This window comes from Dasypus novemcinctus, chromosome 1 (genome assembly GCF_030445035.2).
Source record: "Dasypus novemcinctus isolate mDasNov1 chromosome 1, mDasNov1.1.hap2, whole genome shotgun sequence".
In the NCBI taxonomy this organism is placed as follows: Eukaryota; Metazoa; Chordata; class Mammalia; order Cingulata; family Dasypodidae; genus Dasypus; species Dasypus novemcinctus.
The window spans coordinates 4,091,623-4,107,145 of record NC_080673.1 but is presented as its reverse complement, the minus strand read 5'-3'; the positions used below and the strand labels follow the sequence as shown (position 1 = coordinate 4,107,145).

Here is a 15,523-nt window from a genome sequence, read left to right as displayed (position 1 = left end):
GCTGATCTTTACAACTGCCAACCCTTCCGTTGATCCTTTAAGCTCTAAAATGAAAGCTTGGGATGTCTCCATCACTCCCCCTTTCTCTTATCCAGCCATTGTTTTTGTTCATTACACTTCTTGTTGCCCAAAGATTATTTTACTTATTGAAGATCTACTCCTACTAGAATTTAAGCACCACTAGAATAAGGACTTTTTTTGGATCACTTCCATACAGCTCTCAGACACTTAGAACAGTACCAGGAACTCAACAAATTGTGTTGAATGAGTGGCTACTTAACCCAATACTACTAAATTAATGCACCACGGCCTCAATAACTCCTCCTCATGAAATTTTCATCTGGAATTTTTAAATCCTCAAAGAAGACAAATGACATATGTGCATTCTCAGGACCACACCTTAAATATAAGGGTAACAAACCCATCTCAGTTTGCCTGAGACAACATTCTGTTTTAGCACTGACTGTCCTGCTTCCCGGGAAAGGTTCCTGTGCCCCCACCTCCACCCTTAACCCCAGTCCTGGGCAGACTGGGATAACTGCTTACCCTAATTGAATTCATGAGATGCTAAAAAAAAAAAAAAAAAAAAAGATAATTGGCACGGCATTGCTTATAAATCTCACAAATAAAAGACTTTGAAAACATGAACCTGCCAAACCAGCCAGTTGGTGCCTTCCCCACATCACAGCAGTTCCAATGACCCCTGAAACTAGCGGGTAAAATATGAGCAAGAAATTTGAGTAGTAGTTTACTTTTTGGGTAAATTGCAGTTTACCTTTTTGCTTAAACTCTTATTTGCCTAGACCTTGGCTATTTTGGGCCTGAATCTATGAAATCAGTTCTGTATTGCATTGTTGTTTTTAAAAAAAGGGTTCCTGAGCTTCCCAGAGCAGACGCCGCAGCATTCCCAGCGCAGCCAGTCCTAGGAAGAAATCAGAAGTGTACGTTTATCTAGTTGGGAGACAGAAAGCTCTGTAGAGAGAGATCTGTCGGTGCTAACCTAGGAATGAACACAGGGTTAATCATCACTATCCATAAGGAATCCAGCCACCCGCATCTAGCTGCTACACTATCCTGAAATTTAAAACAGCAGTGCTCAAGTATGATTTGTGGATTTGAAATGTCGGTGCCTGTGAACTGGTGCCCTAGTGGGAATTTGCAGAGCAGGGATTCTCAGATATCGGACCCGAGCTTCACCGCAGATGGGGCATCTAGGTTATCCTCTCTCCCTGATGATTCACCTTGGCGAATGTCTCCGTGTTTCGATTTTAAAACGTTCTTCTTAACGAAAACTGAAACTTACAGATGCTATCGCCCTGGCTTGTTTTTTTTTTTTTTTGCACCTGCAAAAACAGTTTTGTTACTAAAATTTCTTGCCTGTGTCAGTGGTGTCTCTCCAGCCATGTGTATAAGGGGTTAACCAAGCAGCAGTTGCACAACCACAGCACAATACATTCCACAGAGCCAGCAATCTCTATTTGAACATGTTTATAAAGCAGATATGGAGAAACTGACCAAACCTCCAAAGGGCAGCTTGCTTAGGGGAAGAGAAGCATACATGCTGCTTTTCTTCACAAAAAACGTGGTCAAAGACTCCAGAATACACTCTTTCCAGACTATGTGAACTCTGAAACATCCCCCATCTTGACCCTTCCCCAGTGTGACCCTGGTTCTTGGAGAGACTTAACGTTTTTGCTAAAACTGGTTATTAAACCTGGCCACTTCCTTCCTTCCAGGCACTATTTTCAGCAGCAGACTGAAGAGTCCCTGCACCTGTTGTTAGTGTGGCCACAGAAAGAAACCACCATGAAACCTTTATTTGCACAAACAGCAGGACCAGCAATGCCCAAAGAGAAACAGGGTATGGCGCCGGTACCCAGAGGGGCTGCTCGGGGCGGAGGGAACCTGGGCTGCAGAGCTGCAGCTGAGGCAGGGACAGCTGGCCTGGCACTCTCCTGCACCTGCTGACCCGCAGCTCTGCAAAGCCAGGGCTCTCCACTCCAAGTCTGCTCCGGTCACATTCCTGAGGGGTGCAGCCCAAGGGTCTGAGCCTGGTTCTCTTGACCATGGCAATTCTGGGGCCCAGAAAAAAAAGAATCTGGGGGATCGGGGAGCAGTCTGAAGTCATCGACCTAAGAACCATTTCCTGTCTACGACGCACCCAGCCTTGTTCCGCAGGATGGGATACGAACGTGACTGAGACCTGGTCTTCAGTTTAGTTCTGTGGGGGACAGGGGAACGCCCGTGGTGCTACGGCTGGGCCACCCCGGGGCAGCCTGGGAGGTGGAGCAGCTGGCACCAGTCCCCTGGCCGGCGGGGTCAGAGCTCTCCAGCTCGGATCATCCTGGGCCTGGTGCCGTCAAGGAGTGGAATTTCAGGGCGAGGTGGTTGAGCAGCACCAGATAAAGAGTTTCTGCCTCCATTCCATCTTTCCAAACCAAGGCTAGCGCTGCGCCGCTGGACAGCTGACCCCTTACCTCCGTCTGCTGAAGCCCCACCCGAAAGACTTTCCTCGCCCTTCAGCTCTGCCTTTCTTTGCAGAAATTTGGCAGAATAGTGGGGTTCTTACCTTCTATCCGGATCTATTTGTTCACAGTAGGAATAACAGGGTTTTTTAAAACCCAAAGAATTCAACATTAAAAGAATGGCCTCAAGCACACTGGAAAACCAACACAGCCACGACCCACGCTGTTAGGGGAAGAAGGCCATGGCGGGGGGGGGGGGGGGGGGGGGGAGGGCTTTTTCATTCACTTGCAAAGTATTTCTGAAAGGTCAAGTTTGAAAACTCAGAATCCTGAAATCGAATCACAAATTTCCCTCCTTCCTAACATTTGTCTCAGTGGTTGCACAACAGTCTAGCAAACTTTGTATAATGGGGGGAAGGGGAGGCAAACAGATACTATCTTGGGATTTTGATGTCCAAAGAATTTGTGTGCATTTCTTAGCCATGTATATTTCTTTTCTCTATAAATACATTTAAATAGACTAAACACTTCCTTTGGCAGCTACTTCATGAGAGCACGAAAACAATGCTATGGTTGAAGATGGATTTACTTAGAGGCTTTCGCCCAGAACAGCGTTCTGGAAGCCCTTGCAGTACGTGGGGTGCTGGGTTCTCTCAGCCTGTAGGCTGGGAGGAAGTACCTGTCATTGGACTCACAGCTGCACAAGGAACGCGCCTGGTTCTCAAGGAGTGCCGGGCACTGGCTGCAGAGAATGGAGGCTATTGTCCAAAGGGCAGGTATACTGAGCTTGCCACTTACGCACACACCCCACCACCAAGCCCATCGTAAAAGCCTATCAGCCTGCACGGATGCCAGCCAAATGAGCACAGCTCCCTAGTACTTCCTGTCAGTGACAGCCACCGGGTCTGAGGCTTGAGCCCAGCAGATGCCCCACCTCACTGGCTTTTCTTCCTCACCTCGCCCCCAGGCAATGTGTAACTCGAGTTTGTTTTCCTACATCATTGGCAAGGCACACCTAGGAACAATGCAGCCTTTCTCAGAAATATTTTAACCATGAATCCCGTTTTCATGGCCTTATTCCCATGGGATTATCTTCAAAACTTAAATTTTGTATTTCCAAATCATCACTGTTCTCTCGCGGGTAAGGTTCGGTAAGCCTGGTGACAGTCACAGAAATGGAAGAGTACTCTGTGGGGGTGGTGCTTGGGCCCCCGGAGCCTGGCTGCCGCTGGCAGGGCGGGAGCTGGGAGGAAGGGGCAGGCAGGGGTGGACGCGGGAGGGAGGAGTGGCGGGCACAGAAGCTACCCTTATCCCTTTTGTAGCCAGGAGGGTGACTGAGGGCCACCTTCTTTTTTTAAACAGGTCGAAAACAATAGTATTTGGAGATGTTACAAAGAACAACTCATTTATTTAGGACCTGGTTTCTGCCTGAAGAGCATAGTGCTAAGATGGGGGGGGCGGGTTGGCAGGGTAGGAGGGGCCATCTCTTTCCTTCTTCTGATTCTACCTTTTTCTGAGAAAGCAAGAGGCTTTCCTGGGAAACTGAGACAAAGTCCACAAGGCGCTCCTCACAGAAGTAGCCAACCATCAATATGTGGTAATTCAACTGGAAGACATGAGCCAGTAAAATGCTTCCGTTAATTTTTGTTAAGGGCTGGATAATTTTATGACCACTCATTATACCTGTAGGCACGCCGAGAGAGGTATCAAAAGTCTTTTTATACCGAGAGAGGTATAAAAAGTCTTTTGTCTTTTCTTGGAAGGAACCTGTTCAAATATTAACTTACCCATCTCCTCCACAACCCTAGTACCTGTAGGTAGGCAGCTAAGTTTTCTTGTTCTGACTTTACAGACTCACAGTGGAAGCATGAGAAGTTACGAAGTGACTCTCCCAAGGCAAGCTGCACACACACCTGGAAGTACAAAAGTGCTGAGGAAGGAAGCCGGGCGTTCTGGAATTTATGCTGCTCACTCCAAAGACAAGGTGCCAAGGGCAGGCCCTCTGCCCAAGGCTCCAGGTTGTAGGAGGAGAAGTGAATCCAGCAACTATTTCTTGCTCTTGGAAACGTCTTATCCGTGAGCCTGTATGTGACACAGTCTTCGGCCACACTCATAAGCCTGTGGATGAGCACGGGGAAGACACGGGCAGGTGGGATGTGCTCGCACACAGGAGGAGCTGGGGAGCGGAGTGGGCGCAGCCTCTATCAGAGGTCAGCGCCAGCCCCGCGCACACCTGGAGCCCTAGACCCTCACTGCACATGCGACCTTGAGGAAATGGCCTCTTCCGTCTCTGATCCCTCACATGTGAAATGGAGCGGAGTCCCTTTTCTATAGGACAACTGGAGGTGTGATGAATGTCCCCCGGGTAAACTCTCAGTGCAGCGCCACCGTGCACAGGGCCAGCACCGACTAGTCAGGCACTCACATCCTCACAGCAGGCATGTAGGCATGTCGACTGTTGTGGTCCTCGAGGGAAAAAGCGTTAGCCCCCAAGAAGAAATGCTACTTTGCCAGTCTCGTCCCATGACTGTGCTCTAAAGTAGACACAGACAAAGCTAGGTATGACGCCCATTAAAAATTTAACTATATATCATATTCATTTATTATCAATCCACAGGATAATTTGATTGCTACATGAGCTCATAAAAGCTTTTTCACCTTAAAAAATTAAAAAAAAAAAAATGTGCCACAAGGATGTGATAACAACTGCTGATAAACAAGAAAAGGAATCTTAAAATTATAAATTTGCTGTAGAAAAGATAAAAAACAATTATATTTTCTTTAGAATTTCACCTTGAATAAAATATTCCCCTGTATAAAAAATAAAAAAGCTTGCTCTCGTTAGAATTAGAGTATTTTTGTCTTCAAATCTGGGAATTTGCATAATATCTCCATGATAGTTTTCCTTTGTACCGCGTGGCATTCAAGCATAGCAGATTAGAGAGATTATTTTTAAGCAGTCTGAAAAGGGGACATCTGTGTAGAAGTTCATCTCCTCCTCCTCCTCCCCGGGGGTGTGGAGCACAGCCTCCAGGGGAGCACGGGGAGGAGGAGGACAGAATGGGACGGGACGGGAGGGGGGGGGCCGCCAAGTGTGCTGTGAAGTAGAGCGAGAGCACGAGGCCTATCTGTAAGTGCTTTAAGATAAGGTGCAGAAGCAGACCGCAGTGTCGCCAGTCCTGCCCTATGTACATATTCACAAGAATAAAAAATTCCAGCGAGTTCACATTTTCTTGTCCACTCTGAGGCATCCGCTCCACCAAGCTGGCCTTGACCGCAGCGACGCACAGCTCCACTGCCCGTGCCGGTTGGTCCTACGACGTCCTTCAACTTGAGGGAGCAGCCCTGGGAGATCCAGCAGGCTCGAGAGATCCGCAAACACCGATGGGCTGGAGTCCTGAGTTAAGAAGAAGCTCCAGTACTGGAGTTGGCCACAGCAATCCATGTTCTACCGTCAAGGCTTTTTCCCTTAGATTTGTCTAAAATGGGTATCAGAGAGAAAAATAAAATACAAACAAACAACAGCACGAAGCCGAGAAAGCCCGACCGCCGCCGGGGCCAGGCAGGGCCTAGCAGCTCTTGACCCGGGCCTGGGTGATGTCGGACGTCTTCTTGATGACGCTGGCCCGGCTCTCCCGGCTGCCGCTGGGGGCGGCGGCCGCGGGGGGCGCGAGCGCGAGGTCTGGGAAGGGGGGCCAGGAGCTGTTGTAAGGCACGGGGCAGCTCTCCTCCTTGACGGTGACCTGCAGGTCGGGCTTATTGGACGTGACGAAGGTGGCCATGCCGGGCAGCAGGCAGGGGCCCCGTGCCCCCGTGTTGCTGAGGTACTGCTTCCCTTCAATGCTCCTCTTCCGCCAGTGTGGTCGCCCCTGCCCAAGACAACCGATGAGACACGTTTTAGCGAATGGCGCTGGTCACAGCGCAGCACCGCTGTTCCCCGCGCTGGTGTGTCAACAGAATTCCCTAAGAGGCACCAAGGGACAAGAGCTCGGCCACTCTGACCCTCCCTCCGGACCCAGGGACTCAACAAGGGTTTCTCTTCCTTTTTCGTCCAGTCCCATTTGCTACCTCCCAGAAACGTAATAGACACTATTCTAGGAAGGCAGGAAAACAGGGCGACAACTGCCGCTGGGCTCCTGTGCTCCAGCTCCCCGGCCTGACAACGCCATGGGGCTCAGAGCAGGGCGAGGGCGAGGCCACTCGGTTTCTCACTCCTGGGCGCGCCTGCTCTTGGGGTCGCCTGCGTTTTCAGAGAAGTTTAGCGGGAACTTGGCCACACACAGAGAAAGCCTCTTGACAGCTTCCCAACGGGTGGGGCTGAGGGTTCCACGATGCCAAGAGCTGGCCCCGAGGGCGGCTCCATTCAGAGGAGCTGCCATCTCTGACCCTGGAGACACAGGGTCAGAATCCACACGAGCACCCACTGCCACTGTCTCTTCGGCGTTCCTGCGCCTGGCCTGGCAATCGGAAGCGGGGAAGGCAGACAGCCGCGCGGGGAGCTGAGCAGGGGCGCTCCCGCCTCCCTCCCAGCCATTTCCTGCGATTGTGAGAGTGGGCCTTAGGAGGGAAACCGGAGGCAGGCAGAGTCAGAACGGAGATTACAAACACAGCCAGCGTGCCGCCGGTGCCCCCGAAGGAGAGGAGCAGGTAGCAGGGAGACTCTCACCGCCCAGCTCTTCCTCACACCTACTCCTGGTCGGGGCTGCTCAGGGCGTTTCATTTCTGCCTGTGGATGAGGATGTTCACAGCCGGAACAAGCCAACTTTCAGGGCCTCGATTTCCTTTTCCTGCGGCTACAGCCTCCCTAGCAGTTAACATTTAACTACCTTCCTCCTACTGTTTCCCCAGCTTAGCTTTATCATTCAAAATCCAGAAGTAAAACCGATGATCAACAGCCAAGCAACTGAACTAGCATCCAGGAAACCAAAGCGCCACTTGGAACACGCGTCCAAACGGGTCCTGCCGCGCGCACCGCGCTTACCTCGGAGCTCTCTTCATCGCTGGGCACGCTATCGGTAGTTTCGCTTTCTGTTCACAGAGAGAAAAACACAGGGCCATCATTCCTGCCACTCAAACGGTTTCCAGGCTCAGGCAGCGTTTTCAAAAGGGTATCAGTGCTTCGCTTTTCAAAGGAGAAATGGAAAACAACTAACAAACTCTCTCCCTGCTGTCACATCCCACAGTCACTTCTGCTTGGAGGAGACTTAGAGTGAATCTTTGTTTTCTATTTTATTTCAATTTTTAGAATGACTCTAAACTCTGTAATCTTGGCCTGGGGGGAAAGCTGGTTTCAGAGTTGAGGCCCGCTCGGCCGTTGGAGGCCAGGAGGCTGTGTGTGTGCTCTTCCCAGCGCGGGCATGGGTTCCCACAAGGCCACGCTGCTTTCTGCTCCCACGCCCTCTGCTCACTCATGCCTCCATTTCAGACCCTTTTCTTCACAGCTGCTCTGTCCACAAAGCCCTGCACTGCTCCTTCCTTCCAATCAACGTCAGTATTCCATTCCAGTCCTGAGCCCACATGGTCCAAGAGTCTTCCTAGAGCATCCCTTTCCAATCAGATCCCTCCTTGAGCTCATCCCTTAGGACTTAAATCTCAGATTCACAGTCTTGCCTCTTCCACCTCGGTTACTATGGTGGACAGAACCTGGGGTGATGCCCACGGCCTCACCTCCTGCTGTCCACCTTCTTGTGTGATTCCCTCCTCTTGCAGGTTGATGGGACCTTTGACTTGCTTCTAAGCAGCAGCACATGGCAATGGTGATGGGATGTATGGGAGGACATGCCTGTGATTATATTACATAAACCTGAAACCTGCCTTGGGAGGAGACGCTTGCCAGCCTTGAGGGCGTGAGTGACCATGCTGGAAAGGCTCACATGACAACCAACTAAGGGCAGTGATCGGCCGCCAGCCAGCAAGAATCCAAGGCCTTGGGTGGACAGCCTGCCAGAAGCTGAATCCTGTCGGCCACCCCTGAACGTGGAAGGCGATCCCTTCCCAGTCTGGCCCAGGTGAGAAGGCAGCCCTGGCCAACACCGACTGTAGCTTGGTGGCACCCTAGAGCAGAGGACTCAGCTACTCAAGACAGTGTGGGGCAATGAATGAGTGCTGTTTCCAGCCAAGGTCTGTGGTTATATTGGTACACAGCCATGGGCAACTGATTCAGTTCCCGTCCTGGTTCTGCCTGCCAGCTGTGAGACACTGAGCAAGCGAACCCCACGGAGCTGTCGTTTTCTCATCTGTTAAATGGGTGCACGGGAAAAGGCCCAGCACAGGGGCTGGCATGGAGGAGACACTCAGTAAATGTCAGTTGTTCCTCTAGGTTTATATCCTGAGCTCATCAGCGTAGTTCAACATCTGAAGAACAAGCTCAGTGAACACAGCCAAAAATCAATGGCTAGTGATGACACATCACCTGAACATATATTTAAAAAATTAAAGTAAAAACATATATACATTTTTTTTAAAAGAAAAAAAATCGATGGCATGCAGTTTTTCAGTGTTGACAAGGCCGTAGAGAAATGAAAGGACAAAGGGTAGAACCTCTAAAATAAGCGGACCATTAGGGATCGCTCCTTAGCCCGGGCCATTCGTTTCACAGGGTAAGCCGAAAGAGAAGGCGTCCTAGTGAACACTTAGGGAGCGCTGAGCCAGGGCTGCGCCAGGGCTGCGCCAGGTGCTCCACGCGGGTCTTCCTGAGCCGGCACGGGGATCTTGGTGGCGCTCCCGCCAGCACAGCCCTTAGAGCCACGAGTCACCCTCCCTGCTGACGCGCCGGCCTTCATCCTCACGGCCAGCGGGGCTGCTTCCAGCCACACAGAGCATCAGCCGCAGGCCAGGCTCTCTAAGGGAAACGCTGAAGAACAAGCGGCCCAAGTCTGCCGCAGGTTCGTCGTCAGACCAGGGGCGAGAGAAGGCTGGCTACCCTGGACCCGCCCGGAGCTGTCCGCAGCAGCTGAGGACGGGTCTGCACAGCCCTGACACTGAGTCACTCGACCCCACAGCATCCCCGACCCGGGGCAACGAATCCCAGAGCAAGCTCAGCCCACCCTGGCAGTGATCGTGGCTCGCGCAAAGCTACGTGAGGGCGCCCAGAGCCAAAAACAACAGAGGAGGAAAATTCCCCTCCTCATTCTCCTGGGGGGAGGGGGGGGGCAGGAATCAGGGTGCCACTCCCAAGAAGAAAAATGAGGAACAGAGATGTTGAGAAACTTGCCAAAGTTGAGGACTGAGTCAGCACAGATGGGAGAAAACAAAACTGCTCGAGTCCAGCGCCTGGGGCACTGGGCACCGGACCTCGGCTTCCGGAAGCACTCTGGCTGCTCAGGCCTTGGGGGAAACGTCAAGACCGCCTTTTATGTTTATGCTTGGCTTTTTCTGACTCCGAAGCCCGGTTTCTCTCTTCCTTCCGTCTAAGTCCAGGCCCCTTCACTCCTGATTACTCTCCATAAGTACCGTCACATTCTGTTCCTTTCCTCTCCAAATAAAAACAAACCCACACGCCACAAGGCCCACGGTGGAGGCTGGGGTTCCCCCGCAGGCCGAAGGCGCGGCTGCTACGGGGGTGTCAGACACTCGGTGAACGGCCTCGGTGAGGGCACGCGCAGACCAGACCCTGCGTGTGATCAGAATGCTAATTTCCCTTAAAGACCCAGTTCCCGACTTGAGGGAAACTGTTTCAGACAAGGAAAGACACACATGTTCTGAACTTGGGCTTCAAGCTGACACAAATGTTAACTGAAGAATGGAGTTTCTAAATTAAGATGAACTACTTCTGAAGTAGGCTCTCCGTGTTAGCAAAATGAGGTTGCTAGTTTTTATTGCCTAAAAAATGGCCTGAAGTGGCTGCACTGTGGAAGCAGGAGATGCTTGTAGCTCCTGCCTGAGGACCGGAGACCCTCCTCTCTAGAGTAACAGTGGTTTCTCACCGACACCCCCGCACAGTCTGCTCGAAGTGTTCTGGTGTACTAACGCCCACTTTCCTGTTTTCTTAGCTTTACTTCACCATAGCCATTTCTCAGGATCACTTCTGGTATATGGTAAAGGAATTAGTTCACTGCAGCTACAGCTTCTATCATCGTGAGTTATCTCATTTTCAATCAACAAGCATTTCCATTTGGAGTGATTTGGATTTTTTACTTACTTGGAATACTCTGGAATAAAAAGTTGAGCTGCTTCCCTGGTATGAGCTAAATAAGCTGAAAATGTTTACAGAATAACAGGCACAAGACCTTGGGCAATTCACTTGACCTTTCTGGTCTCAGTTTCCCTAAAGCACCTGGGGTGAGAGCAAAGGGGAGATTTGGGTTAGATGATCTCCAAGAATCTTTTTTCCAGCACTGCAATTCCAGGATGACATTCTCCTTAGGTTTTTAATGCCTCCCTGCAAATACGTATTGTCAGACCATTTTAGGAACATTATGGGGCAGGAGATGATGTGTTTTATGTTAAGGCCTTTTTGCACTCTGGCATGCTGGTACATTTTTTGGAAAGCTCTTGTCCAGTAAGTTTTATTAACAAGATTGACAGAGATTTCTTTCCATCATTTCTTCAATTACCTTCATCAGAAAGCTTGATTTAAAGATTCAAATCAGAGTTCTCTTACTCTCAGAGCAAAGCTACCTTTGCAGTATACCAAAGATCCCAAGCCTGATACGGGTTCCATAAATACCCAGTCTACACTGGTGGCAGCTGATCATAAGGCAATCTCGTTTTACCTGGTTATAAATACTTACTCCTTTGTATTATGCTTTCCTCTCAAGTCTATTCCCCATTAGCACTTTTCTTCTGTAAAGAAATTCTATTGTGGCTTTCTTTTAATAAACCAACTAAACCTAATAAATATTCTCAAGAAATCAATAACCTAATAAATAACCTGATGAACACCTGGTGCCACAGATCAGGTCAGAGGACACTTTACAGCAGACCTTTAACAGTAACGGGCCATCCTCGAGAGCTTCCTCAGGGTGGGGTTTAGACATCCTTCCCCAGCATGAGAGTTCTGCAAATGAAACTAGAATTTTACACGGTTCTACAATATCCACTGCAAGTACTTCCGCTCAAAAAACTGTCTCTTTCATTTCTTCCTATAATATTTAGACTATAGAAGAGAAGATAGACAGACTTGCAAGTCTGAAAGTGATCTTTGAAATACAAGAGCCCCCAAATGCCAATTTCCTAAAAAGGTGAATGAAGATAGTTAGAGGGGGTTGAATTCACTGAATGGTCCCAACAAGGGAATGCTGTTATGACAAACAGGCAAACAACCCATTCTATTTGGGAAGGTTAAGCAGGAAAGGTGGATACAACCAGAAAGCTGCCTTTCCTAGCAAAACACTACCAAATTGCTGGACTAAAAGACTAAAACTAGCCATGGTCAGTAACAGATAAATATCTTCTGTTCTGCAAGCTCCAGGAAAGCAGTGTGGTGAAACGTTTTGGATCCACCCAATAAGCCTCTCTCTAAAAGGGTCTGGAGAACTCAGACACTGAAAATGATGGAAAGAACTAAAGGGCAGGTTGAAGAGCCAGGCTCCAACAAAACCTCCAGCTGCCTGCTATCCTGGCACTAAAATCCTTCTTTTCAAAACTATGCAAATGTCCTGAAAAGGGGAATGAAATCTTCATTTCTCTCTGCACGGATCAGCTGTTCTCTGGATATTCTTCTGCTACATCAAAATGCCACTGCTGGCAGAACAGCAAGAAGAAGTCTTTCCAAAATGCCCAAGAAGATAGAAAAAGACTTATGCAACAGACAAACATAAAAGTCTATTCTAAAGCCCCGAGCCCTTAAAAAAAAAGTGGGGGGTAATAATGCCTGCAGCAGCATGATATAGAAGGAACAGCCACAAATTTTTAGCCACAGCTATGTAAACATTGGCAAAGTGGCTCAGCATTTCAAGCCTCAGTTATCTCAATTGTAAAATTAGGACATAAACATTCTGATCTGTCTCCTTAGATCTGTCTCCTTGTTAAAATCAAATGGGACCACAGAAGTGTTCTAAACGGCAAAGGTCTATGCAGTTCTCCAGAGCAGCATTAGAGCCGGGGCCTGAGAAAGGGCCTCTGGCATGAGTGCTATGCTTGCTTCTGGCTGCTGGTTCCGGGACACACTGCTTGACCCATATTAGCCCTAGAGTTCTCATTTTTAAATTGGAGATAATGATGATACCATGCTGACAGTCATTCTCGGGAGAATTAAACTAGTTGATCAATAGCAAGCATTTAGCACAATTTCCAGAGCACAATGAGCATGCAGCAAATAAGAATTGTTATTACTGGGGACTGGCAAAGAACCTGGCTCATGCAGGAGTTCAAAATACGCTTGGTGAATAAATAACTGATGGCAAGCTTACACTGTTTGACCAATTACACGATTCTTGCAGCCAGGGTTTGTTCTCACATTCCTTTTATCTTCTTAACATGCAAGGCACTTGGGGTTCAGGGAACACAAGGTTAGTTCAGTGGCTGATAATTCACTAACGATGGGTTACTTGAATCAATCTGTTTCTAATGCTGACGCAGTGCCCATCACAGACATGGCACCTAACTGGAGAATATTCTATTCAGTAGCACATAAAGGACCCTGGGAAGAATCCCTGAACCCTATTCTAGGCTGACTGTAGTAATTCATGATAAAACATCTGCTTTTTTCCCTTCAATATTTGAAAGTAATAACACTGACTCAGTATTGCTATTTCCTCATTATGACAGAGCCTCAAACAATTCAATGGAGACCATCAGGAAGAGTATATCAGATGATCTAATGTTGGTGGGAAAAAAAGGTGCCATAATTTAATTCTGTCAGGATGGAAGAAAGAAATGAATCTGGTTCAAATCCTGTGGTGCTGTCTGGGACAATTCCTGCAATTATATGGCCATTCCTTGGGGAATTAGAAATGGGCTCAGCCTCCTGGCCTGATTAAAAGCTGAACTAAATACGGAAAAGAGGAAAAAGAGGAAGCAACAAGGACACTCAGTATAATGAAAGAGATCTAGCAACGAGTTTGGGATCTAAAGGCTTACTGTAAGTCCTCGCCCAAACACTTGCTGGCTCTGTGACTTTGGGCAAAACACTTCACTTCTGAAACTTAAAGCACTGGAAGAGCTGATCTCTAAGCTCCCACCCAGCTTGATCAGACTGACATTCCATTAAAAATACCCCACATGATTTCTAATAACCTGTAGTGACAATAAAATAGACTCTCATTAGCTGCATCCCCAAAGCGATCTTATTATGTTAATCAAGCATGACAACGTTATGGATGATCAAGTACAGAAATGCTGTGATCACGTCTGCTAACTGAGAACAGGAAGTTTCTATGAAGATGTTGGTCAAGAAAATTAAAGCGTGGACAATTGCAGCAGATGTAATTCTTTGGACAGAGGAGAGATTCTCTACTCTGTGGTGAAGCTGGTGATCCTACACAAAGGAGTCCCCTCCCTGGCCCCCTGCCCAGTTCAGAAGTTTCCCTGCTACTCGTTTACCTGCGTAGGAAGACACAGGAGAAATCTGCAGGGGGTAGAGCTCGCTCATGCTGACTGGCTGCTCGTCACTCTCGGTGGTCACCTCCACCACTTGGCAGATGTCCGGGGGGTTAGTGACAATCTCTTGATCCTCAATGTTGCTGTCCAGGTGTGATTGTCCTACAACTTCAAAGGAAAGAGAGCCATCACATACCCAGGCCACTGACTTAAAAACTCTAGTAGATGCCCTCAAGAAAGAAAAATCTTAACACCAAAGAACCAGATAGCCAGGTGAGAGAGTCCCAGCCACTACCTGTCACCTGCCATGACGTTGAAGAAAAAGCCTTAGCTTTGGGCTGGGGTCTCCATCTCCAGAGAAGCAGCCTGCCAATGATCTGGCTACTCAGGGCTGTCCCTGACATGCCCGCCAATAGCTGTTACAGGTGGCCACATCTGGTCAGTGGAGCCCCTGCTCGAGCTGGGTCAAGCTGGGCACAGCTCCAGGTGTACGACCAGAGGACACATGACCAGACCTAACCTCAAGACCAGACAGGACAGGGCTTTGAGCTGGACCCACTTCTGTTCTCTACCCTTGCTCCAAAGGAAGCTGCTGTGTTATTTTCCGAGCCCTGTGGTCCGTAAAACATGGCCAAATCTTAATAAATAGGAAGCTGTGAGGTGCTCGTTCCTACTCCCAGCACTCTGGGTCAACTCTACCACTGGGGGGCGTGAGGGAGGGTGGAGGGGAGAGAACCCACTTCCCAATTCTAGCAGACATCAGTAGCATCAAATCTCCAGAATACCGATCAGATGGATTCTGACCACCTGGTCCCGAACCCTGCCCTAATTTATTTTTCACTAAACTTTTTGAGATCCTTTGTAAGTTCACATACAGTTGTATGTGAGTACAATAACAGAGATCTTGTGCATCCTTTACTGTTTCCTCCAGTGGTGACATCTTGCAAAAAAACTACAGGACAAAATTGTAACGGGGGTTTTCACACTGATAAAAACCACCCGTCTTGTTCACTTTTCCTTCGTTTTGCTTTACTCATCTGTGTGTGGTTTACGTGTGTGCTATGTAGTTAGCGCTATGCCATCTTATCACGTACGGAGGCTCATGTTTCCACAACCACAGTCAAAACACCGGCAGGCCCAGCACGAGGACCTCTCGTGCCGCTGTTCACACCACACCCCCCTTCTTGTCCCTGACCCGGCGACCACTATTCTGTTCTCCATTTCTCTACTTTTTGTCATTTCAAGGATGTTACATAAATGAACTCATACAGTAAACTTTGGGGAATTTGTTCCTTTTTATTGCTGAGTAGCATTCCATGGTATGGGCATACCACAGTTTAACTGCACTGAAGGACATCTGGTTTGTTTCTAGTTTTTTCACTATTATCAATAAAGCTGCTATGAACACTGATGTCCAGGTTTAAGCTTCCGTTTCTCTTGGATAAATGCTAGAGTGTAATTTCTGGGTTGTATTATCATGCATGTTTGGTTTTACAAGAAACTGCCCAGCTGCATTCCAGAGTGGCTTTAACCATTTTATATTCCCACCAGTGATGTATGAGTCATCTAGTTTCTCT

General features: G+C 48.6%; 1 protein-coding gene across 4 annotated transcripts in view; it reads right to left on the bottom strand.

Annotated features, from left to right (window-relative positions):
* Window positions 1–5,036: 5,036 nt before the first annotated feature.
* Window positions 5,037–15,523, bottom strand: part of IRF2 (interferon regulatory factor 2) — a 130,091-nt gene continuing 119,604 nt past the window's right edge. For all 4 annotated transcript variants that reach the window (XM_058302712.2, XM_058302604.2, XM_058302831.2 and 1 more), the window contains exons 7-9: window positions 13,950–14,114; window positions 7,447–7,493; window positions 5,037–6,334 (exon numbers count right to left, since the gene is read on the bottom strand). In XM_058302712.2, the coding sequence (XP_058158695.1) occupies window positions 6,035–6,334; window positions 7,447–7,493; window positions 13,950–14,114 (512 nt within the window). In that variant the 3' untranslated portion in view covers window positions 5,037–6,034. The remainder of the gene's footprint in view (window positions 6,335–7,446; window positions 7,494–13,949; window positions 14,115–15,523) is intronic.